The sequence below is a fragment of the Protopterus annectens genome, chromosome 14.part0, assembly GCF_019279795.1.
Source record: "Protopterus annectens isolate FY-2018-M chromosome 14.part0, PAN1.0, whole genome shotgun sequence".
Classification (NCBI taxonomy): Eukaryota; Metazoa; Chordata; order Ceratodontiformes; family Protopteridae; genus Protopterus; species Protopterus annectens.
The window spans coordinates 38,943,037-38,963,213 of record NC_056748.1 but is presented as its reverse complement, the minus strand read 5'-3'; the positions used below and the strand labels follow the sequence as shown (position 1 = coordinate 38,963,213).

The 20,177-nt window shown below is 41.5% G+C and overlaps 1 protein-coding gene across 1 annotated transcript in view; it reads right to left on the bottom strand.

Annotated features, from left to right (window-relative positions):
* LRMDA (leucine rich melanocyte differentiation associated) overlaps positions 1 to 19,663 on the bottom strand; it is a 2,308,867-nt gene extending 2,289,204 nt beyond the window's left edge. Inside the window, exon 1 of the mRNA XM_044055519.1 lies at positions 19,569 to 19,663. Coding sequence (XP_043911454.1) covers positions 19,569 to 19,663 — 95 coding nt within the window. The remainder of the gene's footprint in view (positions 1 to 19,568) is intronic.
* Between the last annotated feature and the right edge of the window lie 514 nt (positions 19,664 to 20,177).

Here is a 20,177-nt window from a genome sequence, read left to right as displayed (position 1 = left end):
TTCTGGTAGTTAGTGAAAACTGCAGGATTCAAGCTTGTGTCCACTGAAACTTAAAATTCATTCAGCAGTCTGGTAGCTGGTGTAGAGGATTCAGGCTTGTGTCTCCTGTAACCAAATTACAGGGTGAAGCCTTATCAAGTTAAGTGACTAACCTGCCTCCCCCCAAGCTAGGTCATTGCATACCATATATCTCAACCTCTTAGCACAAGAAATCTTGACAATGCCTAAAATAATGGGGGGACAAAGGCCCCAAAAAAAGGGGATAGATTTTAAATATTGCTCTTATAGACTTGGAAAGCTGCTAGAATAACAGGATTTGTCTTAGCAAGCATTTTCTAAAATAAATGAAGTCTGAAATTCTTTCTCTCATACAGAAACAGAACTGCTAGTTTAAAGTACTTATACATACATACACACACACACACACTTTTTCTCTAGTAGTTTAAATTACTTACACACACATGCACAGTTTCTCTCTAGTTTAAATTACAAACACACACACACACACACACACACACACACTTACTTACCTTTTCTGTTACGGAATGGCTTTGTTTAAAATTCCGCAAATTTTGCAAATGTAGAATGTGCTTACTTTACAATGGCGTACGTGCGCTTCACACATGGGTCTTCTTAAAGGAGAAGATGCCGCCACCGTGGTATCAGAAGGGTTTTTTTCTTTTTTTTAATATATTACTAAAATAAATGTTTAAGCCTCATGTGAATCCAGCTCGGGGGGGCCGGTCAGGGACAGCCAAAGGGCCAGATGTGGCCTGGGGGCATACAATGCCCAGGTCTGTGTTAGAGAGAAAACCCAGGTGTTCCAAACAAAAAAGATCACATGACTAAAAGACTCGAGCCACCAGGAGATATTGGAGGCTCTGTCCCTGTATTCAGAGCCCTATAGACTCCTTAGGGGTGACATACCTTGCTTTTCAGGTCAATATGGATTTTGGTAATCTAAGATCTCATATCTCCACAAATCAAGCAGCCCAGCAAACACTAGGACCAGACATCTGAAACCTGCTTTAGCAAATAAATCAAGGTGGAAAGTCAGATTCAACTTGCAATGACTACTCCTTCTCTGGCATAAACTTCCACTTCCAATGAATAAATGTGGAATGCCATCTTCCTTTAAAGAGGAGTTAGGCAACTGGATGTGTATTCAACCCCTTGGATGACTGGGCTACTGTTCCTTGAAAAAGGAGGTACAGTCTAAGGGTTAGTACTGTCAAGGCATAAATGGCTCAGATGATCCAGTTGTCTTGTATTTTCTATGATTCTATGACAATCTGATGCTCAAAACCCATTTTCTGAAGCAAAATCATAACTCAGAACTTCCTGAATGCTTAAGTGTTCTGGACACATGCCAAAAGTCAAGGTGGGACAAAGGCCCACAGTCAGGGGGAATTTGTAAATACAACTCTAATTCACTTGTAAAGCTACTAGAACAAGTTTTGACTCAACATGCATTCTCAGAATATGAAGCATGAAAGCCTTAATTTAGTCTGGCATTACCAACATAATGTAATCCTCAATGATTTAGCAGAAAATCAAAATGTTTTTGAGGAAGAGGGCAAAATGAGGATAGTTGGGAGGAATGTGCAAACGTGCATTCAGTATATTAACTAAATGGCTAGTACATCATGCTTTGATGAGCAGAAATAAATAGTATAAAGGAGTACAGCTGAATTTTATAAATTCTTCGTTAGTCAGAGAGAGCTAGACTCACAAGTAAAGAAGCACAGAACTGATACAGTGAACGATAGTGTATGAAGAACTCTGCTGCAAACATGGGATTTAATCCCATGTGTACAATGTGACTCTAGATCAGTCACATGACCTCTTTGTACTCTCAGGTCACATCAGGAAACAGCTTTCAAAACAGCAGTTAGTTCTGCTAGAAAAAAGAATTAACCCTTACTATATCATGATCATTTTTTTTATTCCACCAAGGAAACATTTTAGAACAGTCTGCTGTTGCCTGTAATTCGTTGTCAGTGTTATTACAGCCTTAATGAGGTTTACTTTTTTTTTCTGTGCATGTAGTGCCTCCTTTCCTTCTGTCACAACACCAACAAAGAAAATCACACTGTTAAAAAGCAGACACGAAATGCAAACTTAACTTTGCATGGGAATGGGTAATGGACAAAGCCACATTTGTTTACATCAATCTTCCTTGACAACTGTCCGAGTATTTTTAAGATTTCTCCAGTCTGCTGAAATACAAAGAACATTTCTTTTGAGAAATGCTCAGGCAAAGTTGCAATAGTGACTTAAATGTTACTGTTTTGATTAGAATATCTACAAGGATCACCAGTTGCCAGGTACCTTCTCTATTTATTTTTAACCAGTTAAATGACCAAGTTGCACTATAGAGGCAAGCAGCACTACACTTTACTTAGGCCATGGGAAATTAGGTAAACATACTTGGTGATCTGAGACTTCATCAAAAAACAGCGTCACAATATGTAGAAAATAGACCCATAGCTTCAGTAAGGCTACACAATTAAAGGTGTATTCAAAGGCCATTAAATAAAGATGCAGTTGGAGGACAAATAAAAGTACAGTCGAATAAACACAGGTAAAGTCAAATTATAAATATATGCAGGGTCAAATTAAACATAAAGGCACCAAAACAAATACATGTACCATCAAATTACAAATATAGGTACAATCAAAGAGTTACAAATGTAATGAAAGTACAAGTTCAGCCACAGCCACACTATAACTTACACTACAGATGTACAGAACTTAAGACATACATCAGCTTTGGCCCCATGGTTAGAAGGAGGAAGGCCTGACTGTACCCCAGGCAAATTGTATTCGTCTAGCAGCACCAGATTAGGGTGGATGGCAGTGAGTGATCAGTGATAACTTACCCAACCTGGGGAGAGGGTCAGTTCAGCTCACTGCAATGATGACATCTACAGGAGTGCAGATGCATTATTTACAGCAAGGAGCCTCACATGCCCATGCAATATAGTGGTGAGCTACTTAGCTGGAAAGTTGTTCATGCATGATAGTGCGCATGCACCTCCCAAGAACAGCAGTTGAGGAAGTGCAGGCTACCAAGTGGGTGGGGACAGGACAGTTCCTAGGATAACACCGGATTCTCGTCTCTGCTGAAGACCTAATGGACTGGAGGGTTCTTGTCTCTGTGGAGGAAAAAAGGGGTTATGTGCACTACGCAGATCCACTGAGCCCACAATAAATAAATTAATAAATAGAACAATAAAAATGCATCCCAGAAGTGCATTACTCTTCCTTACAACTGCTTTGTATTCTGACTATTCCACGTACAAACAAAATAGAACAAAGCTGTTTGAAAAGATTTGTGTCCTAAATATCATTACTTAAAGGTTCATCTCCCCTGAGAGGATGCGTCTTCATGCTCAAGTCTATAGCAGGCTCACCCACGAGCTACAGTCAGCTCCCTCTTGCACTACATGGGCTTCCTCCACTGTGCACTACAGAGGGCACCCATAAACTACAGCAAACTCACTCATGAGCTACAGAGGGCCCCTAAAAGATACAGCAAGCTCACCCAAAGGCTATAGTGAGTCCCTTCTACATTACATGGGCCTCCTCCTCCTCTGTGAGCTACAGAGAGCCCCATAAGCTACAGCAAACTCACTCATGAGCTACAGTGGGCTCCTTCTTACATTACACAGGCCTCCTCCTAAATGAACTACAGAGGGCCACGATAAGTTACAGGAGAATCACCCACAACTACATGTACCTCCTTCTTCATGAACTATAGAGGGCCCCCATAAGCTACAGCAGGCTCACTCATTAACTAAAGTGGGCTCCCTCTTATACTACATGGGCCTCCTCCTCTGTGAAGTACAGAGGGCCCCATAAGTTACAGCAGGCTCAACCATGAACTACATGGGCCTCCACCTCTGTGAACTACAGAGGGCCCCCATAAGTTCTAGCAGGCTCACCCACAACTACATGGGCCTCCTCCTCTGTGAACTACAGAGGGCTCGCATGAGCTACAGTGGGTTCCCCCACATACTACAACCACTTCCTCCCTGTAGTACCACAGGGTCCAAATCATCTCTGTCTAAGGTGCACACTAAGGCTGGCAACTGCTACATTTTATTAACATCAGCCCTTGATTAGTTCCATCCAACTGCTACATTTTATTAACATCAGCCCTTGATTAGTTCCATCCAACTGCTACATTTTATTAACATCAGCCCTTGATTAGTTCCATCCAACTGCTACATTTTACTAACATCAGCCCTTGATTAGTTCCATCTTCTGGCACAATTTTCATAAAGACAGCTCTTAGTACTATAATAACTCTGAATGTGTATTAATCAACATAAGGAAATTCTGCATCCATTACTAAAAATGATGCAGAGATCCCTGCTTCTTATGATGCTTATGGAAACAAAGTGTCATGAAAAAGGCTGATAAAATTTATTCTTCACAATCATCAGCAAAGACTTACAGGTACATACAATCTCTTGTCTAGCGCAGCAGTGAATTCCTCACAGAAATGTATATAGTTCATTCAAATACTGTCCACCACTCTCTTATAACCAGATTCTGTGTCAGTGAGTGCCCTATTATTCTTACTCCCAGTAACCTTGACTTATTAGCTATACAATGCCTGTCTCCCTATTCTAGCTTTAACTATCATCTACCTACTGACTAATGTTTCAGACTCCTTGTCACAATTTTATTTGTTCCTAATGTCTATACTGTAACCCTCCTTACCCATGTCTTATAAGGGGTCTACTTTAGAACAACGAAATGCCACTTACCTGAAACCCATATCACTGAGATGAAAACACAGACAGTACCAACAGACTGTGGTCCCGGAACACTGACTAACCACTTCAGGTAAGTAACTGTTTGGCCATCCGACGCAAACATGATGTGGTGTCTTCACCTTCCCATCCCCCCTAACTAAATATACCAACTCCGAGATCACAATATCATGGGTGTAAGAGGCAAAGTTCAACAGGATGGCCCAAGCAGTTACTTACCTGGGGTGGTTAGTCGGTGTTCCCAGACATTGGTGTGTTGGTGCTGTCGGTGTTTTTGTCTCGTGATATGGGTTTCGGTTAAGTGACATTTCGTTGTTGTAAAGTAGACCCCTTATAAATCATATCTAATATCTGCTTGTCACATATATTGCTCATGAACTGTTTGCATATTAATTTATACCTGGAATTTAATACCATGTATAATGTCACCACAGAATAAATACCCGCTTTATTTTTGCACAGTGTTGCTATAGAACAATTACCTGTTTGTATCTAGATGACTTAATAACTATCTGTGTAATGCAACTTTGTAAAGACATTTGTTTTGTCATGAGTATCTTAAAAGTATCGGCTGGACATTTTCTCTATGTGCCTTTGCTGAAAACGGGCTTTGTCCAGCAGGAATTTCCTGGTAAACAAAAACAAATAAATGAGCTTACTTCAGAGAAGCATGGTATGCTAAATGCAATCTTCAGAACCTCTCAAAAATGATGGAGTTTGTACCATACTTACAAAGGCAGACTTTATTTATTTGCAATTTGTTAACCAAGGCAGAACACTGACCCATATGGACCATTTTCAAGCTTTGCCTGTGATAAAGACAACCAAAGAAACCATAACTTGTAAATCAATCTCAGTGCAACAGTGGTGACGTAAGAACAAGCACGCAGAGATGTCGAAGTCTGTACAGTATGCAGCATCGATGAACACAGTCATAAGCATACGATACAGTAATTAATTCAGTAAAATAGTTTAGAAAAGTATGTGTACACTATCATAACCTCATTTAGTATAACTTACTTTTGTAAAACATAATATACAGGGAACAATATATAACTATTTGAAATGGGAGATAAAGAGGAGGAAGGACTGAATGAAATGGGGTAAGAAGAAGACAGAGGAAGACTGAAAAAAGAGGCAAAAGAACGTCAGGAAAGGTGACAGAGATGGGGCAGAAGTGCTCAGAAGGTCCTTTTAGAGTACCTATCTCATTTGGGGACACAATTACTTTTAAGACCCATTGAGGCATTGTATGAACACAGGGTGCCAGTGGTCCGTAAAACTGAGTGTCTTAAGCAGACCATGGGAGTGGAACTTCAGGAACTGTGGCATTTGAGGTAATCTAGGAGTCAAGTAGTCTACATTTGTTTTAATACATTTTATAGCAAAATATAGAATAGTAAATATGTACTTTTGTTTTTAATATGTTGATATATTGTGATATCATATATTTTATATATATCTATATATAAAAATATATGTATATATAGTGGTCCTGCATTTTACTGAATGCATGTTTGTTCAACAAATGCAAGGATGTGATTTAATGTCAATGGTACAGATGGCCGAATGGTGTCTATGTCAATGGCATGGAATACAGGTAAGTGGGGTCGGGAAGTGACAGTATGCATGCGTGTGTGCATGTGAGTTAGAGTTAGGGCCTGGGTCAGGGATGAGTGAAGGGTGAATATTGTATATTTGTCTGTGAGTTTGTCTGTTTTAGGGTAAGGGTAATCTTTAGTTTAGGGGACAGATGTGTTGTTTGTGTGTCTTTTTGAATGTAAGTGTGTCTGAGTCTGCCTTGTGTAGTGGCAGTGTTACAGGAAGGTTTTAATGATGTTAAGATGTTAGGGTTGAGGAAAGGGGCAGTGCTAGGGTTAGGGTTAGGATTAGTACTTATTACAAAAGTGGTGCAAGAGGGTGGAGCCCCCCTCCGCTCTTTAGTAATGGGTGCTAACCCTAACGTTGTCCCTTCCCCCAACCGTAACTGTACACCTTACCATCATTAAAACATTCCCGTAACACTGCCACTATTCAGACAAATTTGACGCTAGTGTTATGGGGGGGGGGGGTTAGTTTTAATATCGGGGGAGGAAATAGATTGTTTTTGGTTTTCTTTGTGTTCACTATTGTGTATGATTGAACTTTTATAGATATATATATATATATATATATATATATACATGGGTCTACTTTGTTTGATAGAAAACACACTTCACTGAAACTCATTTTGTTGAAGCCTCATTTCACTGAAAATTAATTGCCTGAGCACAATTCACTGAAAGCTCACTTCACTGAAAACTCATTTGACTGAAAATCATTTTGTCTAAACAGGTATATGCCCTGTTCCCCACTGTAGTTTGATCCTGGAGTTAGTATATACAGTTAGGGGGAGGGGTGTGGGGGGCACAGCCCCACCACATAGTTTAGGTATATATTATTTTCTGGAACCAGTTATTCATTTGACTTGTAGGAATCCATGTCTATGGTTTACACCCCCCCAACTGTATATACTAACTCCAGGATTGCACTACAGTGGGGAACACGGCATATACCTGTTTAGACAAAATGAGTTTCAGTCAAATGTGTTTTTTATTCAACAAAGCAGACCCATATATATATATATATATATATATATATATATATATATATATATATATACACACATATATATATTATATGGGTCTAGGACATTTCATCAAAAGCAGATTTCACCTAAACACAAATGACTGAACACAAATCACTGAAAGCACAATTCACCTAAGACTCAATTCACCGAAACACAGTTCACCTAAAGTTTGAGATGGCCTTGTCCCCACTGTAGTATGACCCTGGAGTTAGTATATATAGTAGGGGGGATGTGGGGCACCACCCCCCACATTGGGGGTGTGGGGGCGTAGCCCCCCACATATTGTAAGTAGATATCATGTTTGGAAAAGAGTAATCTACTGAAATTGCAAATATCCATGTATATAGTTCAAAATATGCTCCCCACACCCCTCCTACTATATAAACTAACTTCAGGGTCGCACTACAGTGGAGACAAGGCCATCTACAACTTTAGGTGAAATGTGTTTTGGTGAATTGTGTTTTAAGTGAATTGAGCTTTCGGTGAAAAGTGCACACCAGTTTGAGTTTAGGTGAAATGTGCTTTCAGTGAATAGTCCTAGACCCATATATATATATATATATATATATATATATATATAAAAATATACGGATCTAGGACTATTGAACGCAAGTTCAATAGTCCGAATCCACAATACCCAAATGCACTTTAACGAAAGTACTTTCACCGAAAAAGTGCTTTCGTTAAAGTCCGTTCAAAAAAAAAAAAAAAAAAACACTAAATCTTCTTTTATGTGCCCCCCACAGCCTCTACTTTTATATTCTCACTCTGAGGTCGCACTACAGTGGGGAAAAGTGAATTCTCCCTTAACAGCACTGTAGTGTGACCGGCACAACCAGCATACATAACTTAAAGTGCTGCTTCAGTGAACAGCACTTTCGGTTATGTATGCTCTGTGATTTCTGCTTCGGCAGAAAGTGCCGTCGGGAATCTGTATGGATCCCATATATATATATATATATATAAAGAGAGAGAGAGAGATTAGATATAGATATAGTTGTTGTTTCTTTCGGCTTTTCCCGGTTAGGGGTCGCCACAGCGGAACTCCGGTCCGCTAATGATTGGCAGTAGATTTTTACTTGCTGAGTTGCCAGCCCTGACGCACAACCTTCAATGAAGGTACGCCCATTCACGCATGTCTCTACACAGAAGACGCTGTAGCTGAGAATCGAACAGGGCAACGTCTATCTGTGAGGTGACAATGCTACTGCCGCACCACCACCGCAGTTAGATATAGATATAGTATACATATAGATATAGATATAGACGTAGATATATAAAATCTGAATTAATCATACATCAACAACGTTGGTGAGTGGAGGGAGGGTTGGGGTGGTAAGTAGGGCTCAACTAGGAGGACCATCAATAATGCCCAGATATGACCCTGCAGTCACTACAGTTCTGATATGCCCTTGGCAAGGAGTTGTTTCCTTCTGTACCCATGCTTAAAATAACCATGTCTGAGGTTTCAGCATCTTGACAGAGAAAAATACTTCCTCCACTGTTGTGATCCCAAAGTACTGGGACAATCACCATGATACATTCACAGACATACACACACAAAATCAGTTTTTGAACAGAAAAACATTGCTTTTCAAAACTTAACAAAAGTGGTCAAGACTTGAAAAGGTCATGTTCATTAAATCAGTCTTTCAGGAACAAGATATGGTGAATTTTGCTTTGACGAAGCATCCAACGACTTTCTGTACAGACATTACAGCTCCTCAGAAAACATCACCTGTGGACCCTGTCTCATGTCCAGCTAAACAATGAATAAGGTAGGATCTTTGTATGTCCAGCTAAACAATGAATAGGGTAGGACCCATGTATGTCCAGCTAAACAATGAATAAGGTAGGACCTATGTTAAATGCAATACCCCACAAAATAAACTGCTGCATGAAAAATATTCAGATGTGCTGGGATATGAACACGGGTCTTTATACGTAATCAGAGCAACTCCCTTCCCAGTTTAAATTACAAATGTTGCGCAAGCTATGCTGCTAAACACAGGAGTGCTATCCCAGTGCATACTGGCTATAGTGACCTGTCTGATACTCCTTGTTGGACAAGTCAGAATTAAGTCCTAAGGGGCTCAAGTGCAGCCATTTTCAGAAAACACTCAGATAAGCTGGGCTTCTTATTTCTATTGTACTCGCAAAGAGCAAATTAATTATGAGCACTAAAAACAAAGGGGAAAACTAAGTTTGCATCCTGTTCATGGCACTTGCACACTACATTATACTAACTTAACTTGAGCAAACTATCTCTCCTCCTTACAGAACCTGGGTACAGCTACTTCAAAACAAGAACAACTTAAAGGTATTCATTCTGCTATAACTGCTTTCTCTTCATGTTGTTTTAGCTTTTTTCATAAAATTACAAAACAATGGTAACTTGAAAGGGAATTTTACCAAAATGTTCTAGTGCAGGCAGACAGACAGACATGCTAGATAGGAAGAACCTTCCTGCACCTCACCCATCCCCAGCACAACCTCACAAGTCTGACAACTCTCTGTTGGTCAGCACTTATCTGGGAAGAGATATATGTGAACATCCTACTCAAAGACAAGAAAACCAGTAAGAATTCTGGTGTGATCTATGGGTAAAATCTAAAGAAACTGTCACTTCGGTGCTACTGAATGAAGGGGTTTAATGCACGCCAGTTACATGTATGCGCACACACACACACACACACACACACACACACACTCACACACACACACGCCCCCTCAGCCAACTTTAACAAACCACATCAAAGCTTTGATACAGCACAGTGACCCCTCACAGAACTGCCTGGTTCTAAGCAAAATATGTTCAATAAAGGTTAACTTGAAAAAACTTGCTTAAAATGAAAAAAAAAAAGTGAAGACTTGCTTACAGCAGGCTTCTAGCCATACTGTGGAACAGGAAAGGTTTCAGCACTGCAACTACATTTTCAAGTGGTGGTAAAAATGACTCAGTGTTTTAAAATCAAAGCAAAGTTAAATCATGTGATTACAATTCTAGAACAAGGCCTTGGGCCTTCACTGTAAAAAAGGGATTAAGACCACGACCACCTGGGACGTCACTCTCAGGGGTCCTATTATTACCCCTTACTCATTTTTCTAGCTGGCAGATTAAAACGCAAGCATTGCATTCTTTGATCTTTCACTCAGTGACACAAATCCTTTCAAGCCTCCAACATTTTCTGCTCAGGTAATTAGTACTAATTAAAAGGTTTCCAGCAGCCTCTGTTCCATTTTTTTGCCTTCCAAGAAATTGCTTTTACCACTACTTTCCATCTCTGAAATGCATGCATCACTCACCCAGCTCTTCAACCAGTTATATGAGAGAGAAGACATGATTATTTAAGGGGTGTCGGGGACAGCATCTTAGTTACAATCTCTTTGTGACCTGCTGAAGAAGTGTTTATTATGGCATAAGTTATGTCTGCCACTCATGTTTTAGAAATAAAATGGAACTTATATGTATTTTCTGTTGTTTACAACTAAGCAGTAATTCAACATCAGGTCAAACATTATTTTTTTTTTTACAAAATTAAAAATGCACGTGCAAAAGTGTGTGCGTGTGTGTGTGTGTCTATTAACAACATGCATACACATAAATACTGTGATGCCACATATATTGTACAAAAAACTTTACGCCTGTTTACTCCCACATTGTCTCTGCCACAAAAGTACAGTTTTGTACCTACCATAAATGTAGATGTTCGAGGATCCCCATTGCTGCAGTCCTTACTATTGGGTGTAGTCCGCTGTCCAGTCGGCCCGAATACCAGAGTATATGGCTGACGTCGGTCAGGGCGCATTAGACTGACGTCAGTACGTCAGGGTACTAATGCGCATGACCGACGTCATATCCTCAGTCTTTTCTTGCCCCAGATGTCAGAAGACCCTAAAAAGACAAGGCCCAAAATACCTGCACCACAAATATGCACAATATATACAAGAATATATACAAAAATATCAGCATGTAACCTCACCTACACAACCACCCCTAAACACAGAGGGGAAGGAGGGAGGGTAAATTGGACTGCAGCAATGGGGATCCTCGAACATCTACATTTATGGTAGGTACAAAACTGTACTATGTTCTTCGTTCCCCATTGCTGCAGTCCTTACTATTGGGTAGAATCCCAAAGCAGAGGTAAGGGAGGCTGGCAAATCATAAAGAAGCAGGAGCTGACAACATGCCTTGCAAAACAGCTGTGGCAAAACCAGCCCTAGACTTAGAGTAGATAGGAAGGTGATAATGCTTAGAGAAAGTATGCACTGAACTCCAAGTAGCTGCTTCCAAAATATCCTTAGTTGCCACCCCTTAGAAATGCTGTTGAAGTGGCAGTAGCCCTAGTGGAATGAGGCCTAATCCCAGCTGGAATCTCCTTGCCATGATGGGAATAACAAAATGCAATGCAAAAGCCAATCCACCTAGAAATAGTTTGTTTTGACACAGGCTTGCCCTCGAACTCAAAGCAAAAGAAACAAACAACTGCTGAGACTGCCTAAAATCCTTAGTCCTGCTTAAATAATAACGCAATTGCCTGTGTACATCTAAAGTGTGCAAAATCTTTTCCCCTTTATTTTGGGGGTCTGCATAAAAAGTAGGCAAATGAATAGTTTGGTTTAAAGCCACACTAGAAACCACCTTAGGCATAAAGGATGGATTAGTACGTAATGATACCCTATCCTTATGGAAAATCAAAAGGGCTCTACTGCCATAAGGGCCTGCAACTCAGACACCCTTCTTGCAGAAGTAATAGCCAACAGAAAAGCAGTCTTCCATGACAAGTATTTCAATTCAGCAGTAGCCGCAGGCTCAAAAGGTTGTAGAGTAAGTTTTTCCAACACAAAATTGAGATCCCAAGCAGGAGTAGGAGCTCTACGTGGGGGTCTTATATTCTTTACCCCTCTAAGAAACTGCTTGAACAAAGGATGCGAAAACAATGGTGGGTCACAATCATAGTGAGCTGAAATTGCTGCAGCATGAATCTTAATGGAAGAGAAGGACAAACCTTTGTCCAATAACTCAGTAAGATATTGAAGAGCCCCACTCAAATTAGGCTCAGAAATCTCTAAATTCTTTGCCGTACTCCAAAATAAAAATCTCTTCCATTTTTCTGCGTACACTTTCCTTGTACTAGGTCTTCTAGCTTCCATAATCACATTTAAAACTTGTTGAGGAAGTTGAGACCTGCTGTGTTTCAACACAGAATATGCCAGGCTGTTAGATGAAGAGAGTGAAGCTTGACATTGAGCAGATGACCGTCCTTCTGAGATAACAGATGAGGAATCAGAGGTAAAGGCCACGGAGGCTTCTTTACCAGACTCCGTAGTAGTGGGTACCAGTGTTGCCGAGGCCAATCTGGAGCTATCAAAATCATCCTTGGCCTGTCTTGTCTGACCTTTAATAGTACCTTTGGAAGAAGAGGCAGAGGTGGAAAGGCATACACATGAAGGTTTTTCCAACTGAAAGACAGAGCATCCACTTTCCAAGCTGTGTGATGAAACCCCTTTGTGCAATACTTTGGCAGCTGGTGGTTTAGTGGAGAAGCGAACAGATCTATGTCTGGAGTTCCCCATGACACTGTCAATTTCTGAAATACATGAAGATCCAGTTTCCACTCGTGGGGATCCATGATTTGTCTGCTTAACACATCTGCTAAGGAGTTCTGTGCTCCCGGCAGAAACCTTGCCTGAAGATTTAGCTGTAAACTGAGAGCCGTCTCCCACAAAATCATTGCTTGCCTGCATAGAGGATAAGAATGTGTTCCCCCTTGCTTGTTGATGTACCACATGACAGTTGTGTTGTCTGTTAGAATCAACACCTGCCCTGGAAGAAGTAACTCCTTGAAAGCCATTAATGCAAACTGGACTGCTAACATCTCCTTCATGTTGATATGTAGATGCTGTAGTCTGGCAGGCCACTTGTCTTGTATCCACTTTCCATTTAGATGAGCTCCCCAAGCAATGTCCGAGGCATCTGTCATTAAAATCTGACTCGCCTCTGGCCGGGTCACAGAGAGTCCCTTGTTTAGGTGACATTCCTGAGCCCACCACAAAAATTTGTTTTGAAGGCAAGGTATTATTTGAATGACAGTGTCCAAATCCTGGCAGTGCTGTGTCCATACATTTTTGAGATACCATTGTAGCTTCCTCATATGCAGTTTGGCATTGGGAAGCACCAGAATACAAGATGCCATGAACCCTAATGCTTGAAGGACTGTCCTTGCAGTCAGCACGGACTGATGAGATAGTTGATGGAAGTAAAGTGATAGACTCTGTTGTTTGTCCGGGGTTAAAAAGGCCATCTGGGCTGCTGTATTCAGTCTCACTCCCAGAAAGCACATGTCTTGAGAGGGTACTAGACTGGACTTTATTTCGTTCACAGAATACCCTAGGCATCTTAGCACTGCTATAACATATTCCAGATGCTGTAGAAGGTCTTCCTTTTCTTGAGCCAGAATCAGGCAGTCGTCCAAGTAAGGATAGATTTGAATTCCTTGTAGCCTGAAGTAAGCTATCACTGGAGCCAGAACCTTTGTGAATACTCTGGGCAGTAGATAAGCCAAAGGGCAATGCAGAGAACTGATAATGAGAATTTCCAGCTCGAAACGCAGATACTTCCTGCAACTTAGCCTTATAGGCACATGAAGGTAAGCTTCCTTGAGATCTAAAGTTACCATCCAGTGATCCTTGCCCAGCAGAGGTAAAAGCTGTTGTAACGTCAACATCTTGAACTTGGGAATGTCCAGATAAGTGTTGAGGAGAGATAAATCCAAAATTGGTCTCCACGTGTTCCCCTTCTTTGGTACTAGGAACAGGCGAGAATAAAATCCTAGGCCCCTTTCTGATACAGGGACTGGCTGAATGGCCCCCATCTGGAGTAATTGAGAAACTTGCTTGTGAGCTTCTTTTCTTTGTGGAGGAGGAACGTCTGGCATGCCTTTGAAAGGGGGCATTGTATGGAAATAAAACCTGTAACCGTGGTGAATGATATCCAACACCCATCTGTCTTGAGTAATTAAATCCCAATTTTCTTTGAAAAGAGACAATCTTCCTCCCAAAGGAGCTGCCAGACGAGAATCTACTGGCAGCTGAAAAGGCAGGTCATTGGGTCTGTTTACGAAAGGACTGACCCCTGCCCTCACCAGAAGTCTGAGCAGGTGAACTCCCTGTTCTAGGCCTAAAGAACCTTGAGCCCTGCCCCTACCACGTCTAGACCTACCCCTAGACTGGGAATCATAAGCAGGATATGTCCACCCCTTAGCAGGCCAATTTCTACTAAACTTGGTGGCTGCACCTGTAAAAATCTTTAACAGTTTGCATAGACTTAGCTTTGTCCTCCATTTTCTTTAAAACTGCTTCCACAGGCGAACCAAACAACACATCAGACTGTAAAGGAGCATCCAAAATCCTTGTCTTAACATGCTCAGCTAAATTCTGATCCCTCAACCAGGCATGCCTGCGAAGAACAGAACTAGTGGCAGCCACCCTCGAGGAGGCCTGTACAGCATCAAAACCACATTGCAAAGAATGCTTACCCACTTGTTCAGACACATGAACCAAATCCAGCAACTCTTTACACTCAATACCTTCCGCCAAAGCATCCACCTTAGATTTCAATTGTGAAAGGAGATAATTTTGATATTTTAGCATGTGAAACTGACAATTCAACGCTCTCATGGCTAAAGTGGAAGAAGTATACACTTTCTTTCCCCACCTATCCAAAGCCCTTGCCTCTTTATCAGTGGGAACAGGATTTTTAACCACAGAAGCCTTAACACCTTTAGGCCCCTGAGAAACAGTTTCTGGGTCCGCCCTAGGACTCTTAAACAAATACTTATGAGCTTCGGGCACCCTATAATACCTATCAGGTTTAACAGGAGCAGGAGGCAAAGAGTCAGGGTTCAGGGAAGCCTCTGCAAAAACATCTTCCACCACATTCAACACAGGAGGGATAGCTAAGGGCCTATGCTGGGGTAAAAACAAGAATTCCCTAAGCCCTTTCCTGGAATCAGAGTAATCCTGGCCTTCCCATTTAAAGTGCTCCCTCATGGAGTGCAGAGTCTCTGAAAAAGAAAAATCCTCAGGAGGAGAAGCTGTAGGAGTGGAGTCATCCACATCAGAATCAGAATAAGGAGGATACTCCTGCAAATCTTCCGCAGAAGACTCAGAAGCCTCTGAACACTGTTCAAAACTATCAAACTCCGGTTCCACCCTAGGCCTCTTATCAGGAGGGGGCATAGAACCTCTAATCATAGTAATCAAATCTTCTGCCATTTTAAGCATATGTTTCTTAGGTACAGAACCCGAAATGCTAGGAGAAGCCCCCACTGAAGCTGAACTAGGCCTACCTCTCAAAGAAGTTTTGGCAACAGAAGGAGAGGCTCTAACTACCTTGGGAAGAGAGGGAAGAACAGTTACCTGAGAAGCCCCCTCAGCCTGGCCTACCTCCTGAGAAGGCACATCCTGTAACAGTAAAGTTTCTGCCTGAGACTCCATGGAAACTCCTGGCAAAACCTCTGGCTCCACTGAGCTTTCTAAAGAACCGACGTCCGGGACTGCCGGTTCATCAACCCTAGGCTTCGCTGTTTTGTCCTTGCGCTTCTTGGACGAAGCGGGCGTCGGAGCATCCGACGGCATTTTATAATTGCAACGCTTCCCAAACACTAACCTGGCACAGTCTAACCTCCTCTTAATAGTGCGTTTGTTAAACCTAGCACAAGAGCGGCAACCAACAACGTCGTGCTCAGGCCCTAAACAAGGTATACACAAGGTATGGTAATCCCTATGAGGTATCTGTTTCCCACAAGAAATACAGTTATTCACTTTTTCTGACATCCGGTTAAATACTGAGGCAAGAAAAAACCAAAATGTTCCCCAACGGGGTACTTAGCCAACTCTGCTTCGGTCTGAAACTCCGGTTTCGGAAATATTTCAGAACGCCAACCTGCACTCGCAAAACTGCTTCTGCATCGGACCATGCGGCAAAAAAGACTGAGGATATGACGCCGGTCATGCGCATTAGTACCCTGACGTACTGACGTCAGTCTAATGCGCCCTGACCGACGTCAGCCATATACTCTGGTATTCGGGCCGACTGGACAGCGGACTACACCCAATAGTAAGGACTGCAGCAATGGGGAACGAAGAACATCATCTACAAACCATCAGATGTATGCAACACATAATATCACTACTGTTCCAACCTACAACTTTCCCCTCGCCCCGTGTATGCAACACATAATATCACTACTGTTCCAACGTACAACTCCCCCCTCACCCTGGCAAGACAACGGCACACTTACCTTAAATATCACATACACAAACACATTGGTATTCAGATTGATTTCATGCACTATGCCCTTACAACGTAACTGGGGTCTGTTCTCGCCATGTTAGTCAAGGTAATAAAGTCTCTAACTGTTTGGAGAAAAAAAAAGTAATTAATGTTCTAACACCATACCTCTTTTATTCACATGCAGATATGTGGGTGACCATCAGCACCATCGATTTCCTACTACACGTGACATAAGGCTCTTCCTGACGTCTCACAGCTTGTTCTCACTACTACATGTGACATAAGGCTCTTCCTGATGTCTCACAGCTTGTACTCACTATTACATGTGACATAAGGCTCTTCCTGATGTCTCACAGCTTGTACTCACTACTACATGTGACATAAGGCTCTTCCTGACCTCTCACAACTTGTTCTCACTACTACACATGACATAAGGCTCTTCCTGATGTCTCACAGCTTGTACTCACTACTACACATGACATAAGGCTCTTCCTGATGTCTCACAGCTTGTACTCACTACTACACGTGACATAAGGCTCTTCCTGACCTCTCACAGCTTGTACTCACTACTACATGTGACATAAGGCTCTTCCTGACGTCTCACAGCTTGTTCTCACTACTACATGTGACATAAGGCTCTTCCTGACGTCTCACAGCTTGTACTCACTACTACATTTGACATAAGGCTCTTCCTGATGTCTCACAGCTTGTACTCACTACTACATTTGACATAAGGCTCTTCCTGACCTCTCACAGCTTGTACTCACTACTACATGTGACATAAGGCTCTTCCTGATGTCTCACAGCTTGTACTCACTACTACATGTGACATAAGGCTCCTCCTGACGTCTCACAGCTTGTACTCACTGCTACATGTGACATAAGGCTCTTCCTGATGTTTTACAGCTTGTTCTCACTACTACATGTGACATAAGGCATCTTCCTGACGTCTCACAGCTTGTACTCACTACTACATTTGACATAAGGCTCTTCCTGATGTCTCACAGCTTGTACTCACTACTACACATGACATAAGGCTCTTCCTGACGTCTCACAGCTTGTTCTCACTACTACACGTGACATAAGGCTCTTCCTGACGTCTCACAGCTTGTTCTCACTACTACATGTGACATAAGGCTCTTCCTGACGTCTCACAGCTTGTACTCACTACTACATTTGACATAAGGCTCTTCCTGACGTCTCACAGCTTGTACTCACTACTACATGTGACATAAGGCTCTTCCTGACGTCTCACAGATTGTTCTGTCTGTACCTGTTCACAGCACAGTGATAGGCTGGTGTGACATACGCTGTGTTATGAGTTCACTGCAGATATGTATATGGTTGAAAAAAGTGTTATGGTTAACATATGTTCCTTTTTTGCATAAATGACCTGATCTTGATATCTGTCAACCTAAGGGAAGACAACACCTATTTGCTTATTAAATGTATAATTTGCTTTACCGGTATTCTTTGACAAAAAACAGCTACAATAGGGGGCGGGGCTGGCATAATAATTAAAGTCTTCTCCTCACAGATACAAAGTACAGGGTTTGATTCCAATCTCTGGTTATTAGCGAAGCGTGTTACAGTCTTCTAACTGATAGCCTACTATTTTACCTATGAATCTAAAGAAAAGCCTATCCAATTACTTTACTCCCTAACACATGGAAAACTGAAAAAAAGATCACTTATAATAAATATTGTGATCACTGAGACACAGGATCAAACAGAGATTATTATAAGGGGATTTCTAAAGAGTAACAAATACTGCATTGGCTGTGTTAGATGTATACCTAGAACTTAAGAAAGCTTTAACACAGCTGTTCACAAATGATTAAAATACAAGTTTGCCAGCTTTGGAGCATGATCTTGTCTGCTATCTCAAGTTAAAGATTGTCTAGAAAGATGATAAAAGGGTAGCAGTTAAAGGAATCCACAGTGAAGGTGGGACATTTATGGGCAGAAGAGAAAAAACAAATTTCTTTGCACACAGCATAAAACTCTGAAACAGGACTAATATGAGAAGGTGGAGGTAGCTAGTTTATACAAGGAGATGGTGAAATGTGCAGCACCTTACACTGAGTCTGGGTAGCACGTACTAGAGAACAGCACCACCAATAGCTAAAATGGAATGGGAGGGAGGCACAATAATATATCAATTGTCCAAAAGTCAGCAGTCTGTGAGGAGACGGTATGAAAAAGTCACCAGATTCTGCAACACAGTGAAAATCGTCAACAGCACTAAACAGTAAATTATTCTTTATATGCTGACAGCGAAATTAGTCACACCTAAAACGACATGTACACCTCGGTAGACTCCACTCTGTATGGGTGCCAAGAGCAACAAAATGGAATATAAGTAGAGAAACAACATTAGTATATGCTCTAGTCAGCTCTGTGACTTACACAGATTATGTCCCAACTTCTGCCCCCTGGATGACCAGACTTCAGATAGTGGTTAAAGTGCTGCAAAAGCTGCAAGAAGCTGAGTGCTGAGTAATAGAAGTGACCTCACTCATCTTTGCAGGAGGAGGCCATAGTTGGGTCACGGAGAGGATTATGATGATTGCGGTGTGTAGAACCATAAAACCAAAGGCTGCATGACTGGAGGTAGGCATATGCGCTACAGCCATGAAATGACAGACTGCATAAGTGAAAGTCGATGTCCACTATGACCATAAAACCACAGGTTACATGAATGAAAGGTGATGCGCATGACAACGACAAAAGACAGGTTGCTTGAGTGGAAGGTAGCATAAATCACAGCTACTGCATGAGAACAAAAGTGCCTAAAAAAAAAGTCCAAATACTGCAAAAGATGACAGCATTACTCTCAGCACTCAACTCTTACCTCTGACGGGAGCAAGTTGTAAAGCAGGCTCTTATCCTCGGGGTGGGGAATGAATGAGTTTCATAACGCAGCAGAGGGGAAGGCTTGATCTTCATGTAAAGCTAGGGAACTAAATAATATATGTGCTCTGTCTAAGAAAAGAAGTCTTAACAGGAAAATAATATGTACCGCCTGAAAGAAAAGTTGGTGCAGAATAGCATGACAGATGTAAGCACTGCAGAAAAACAAAAGTCCAACTTTTAGATAGGCACACGTGGAGGACAGAGAGAACATGGTTCTTGGGGAATATTATGAACAGTAAGGGTCGTTAATGTACAGAACAGTCTTTCCATTGAGATTGTAAAATCAAAAACAGTGAATGAATTTAAAGTAACAGAAACACAGAAAAGTGGAATGACCTGGCAAAGAGTAAAATCTCAAAACTATTACAGAGTAATCACATTTGGTTCCACCATAACATGCATCAAGTTTTGTACCACGAGATGCATCACATTTGGTAACAGGAGATGTATCACGTTTTGTACCATGACATGTATCACGTTTGGTAACAGGAGATGTATCACGTTTTGTACCATGACATGTATCACGTTTGGTAACAGGAGATGTATC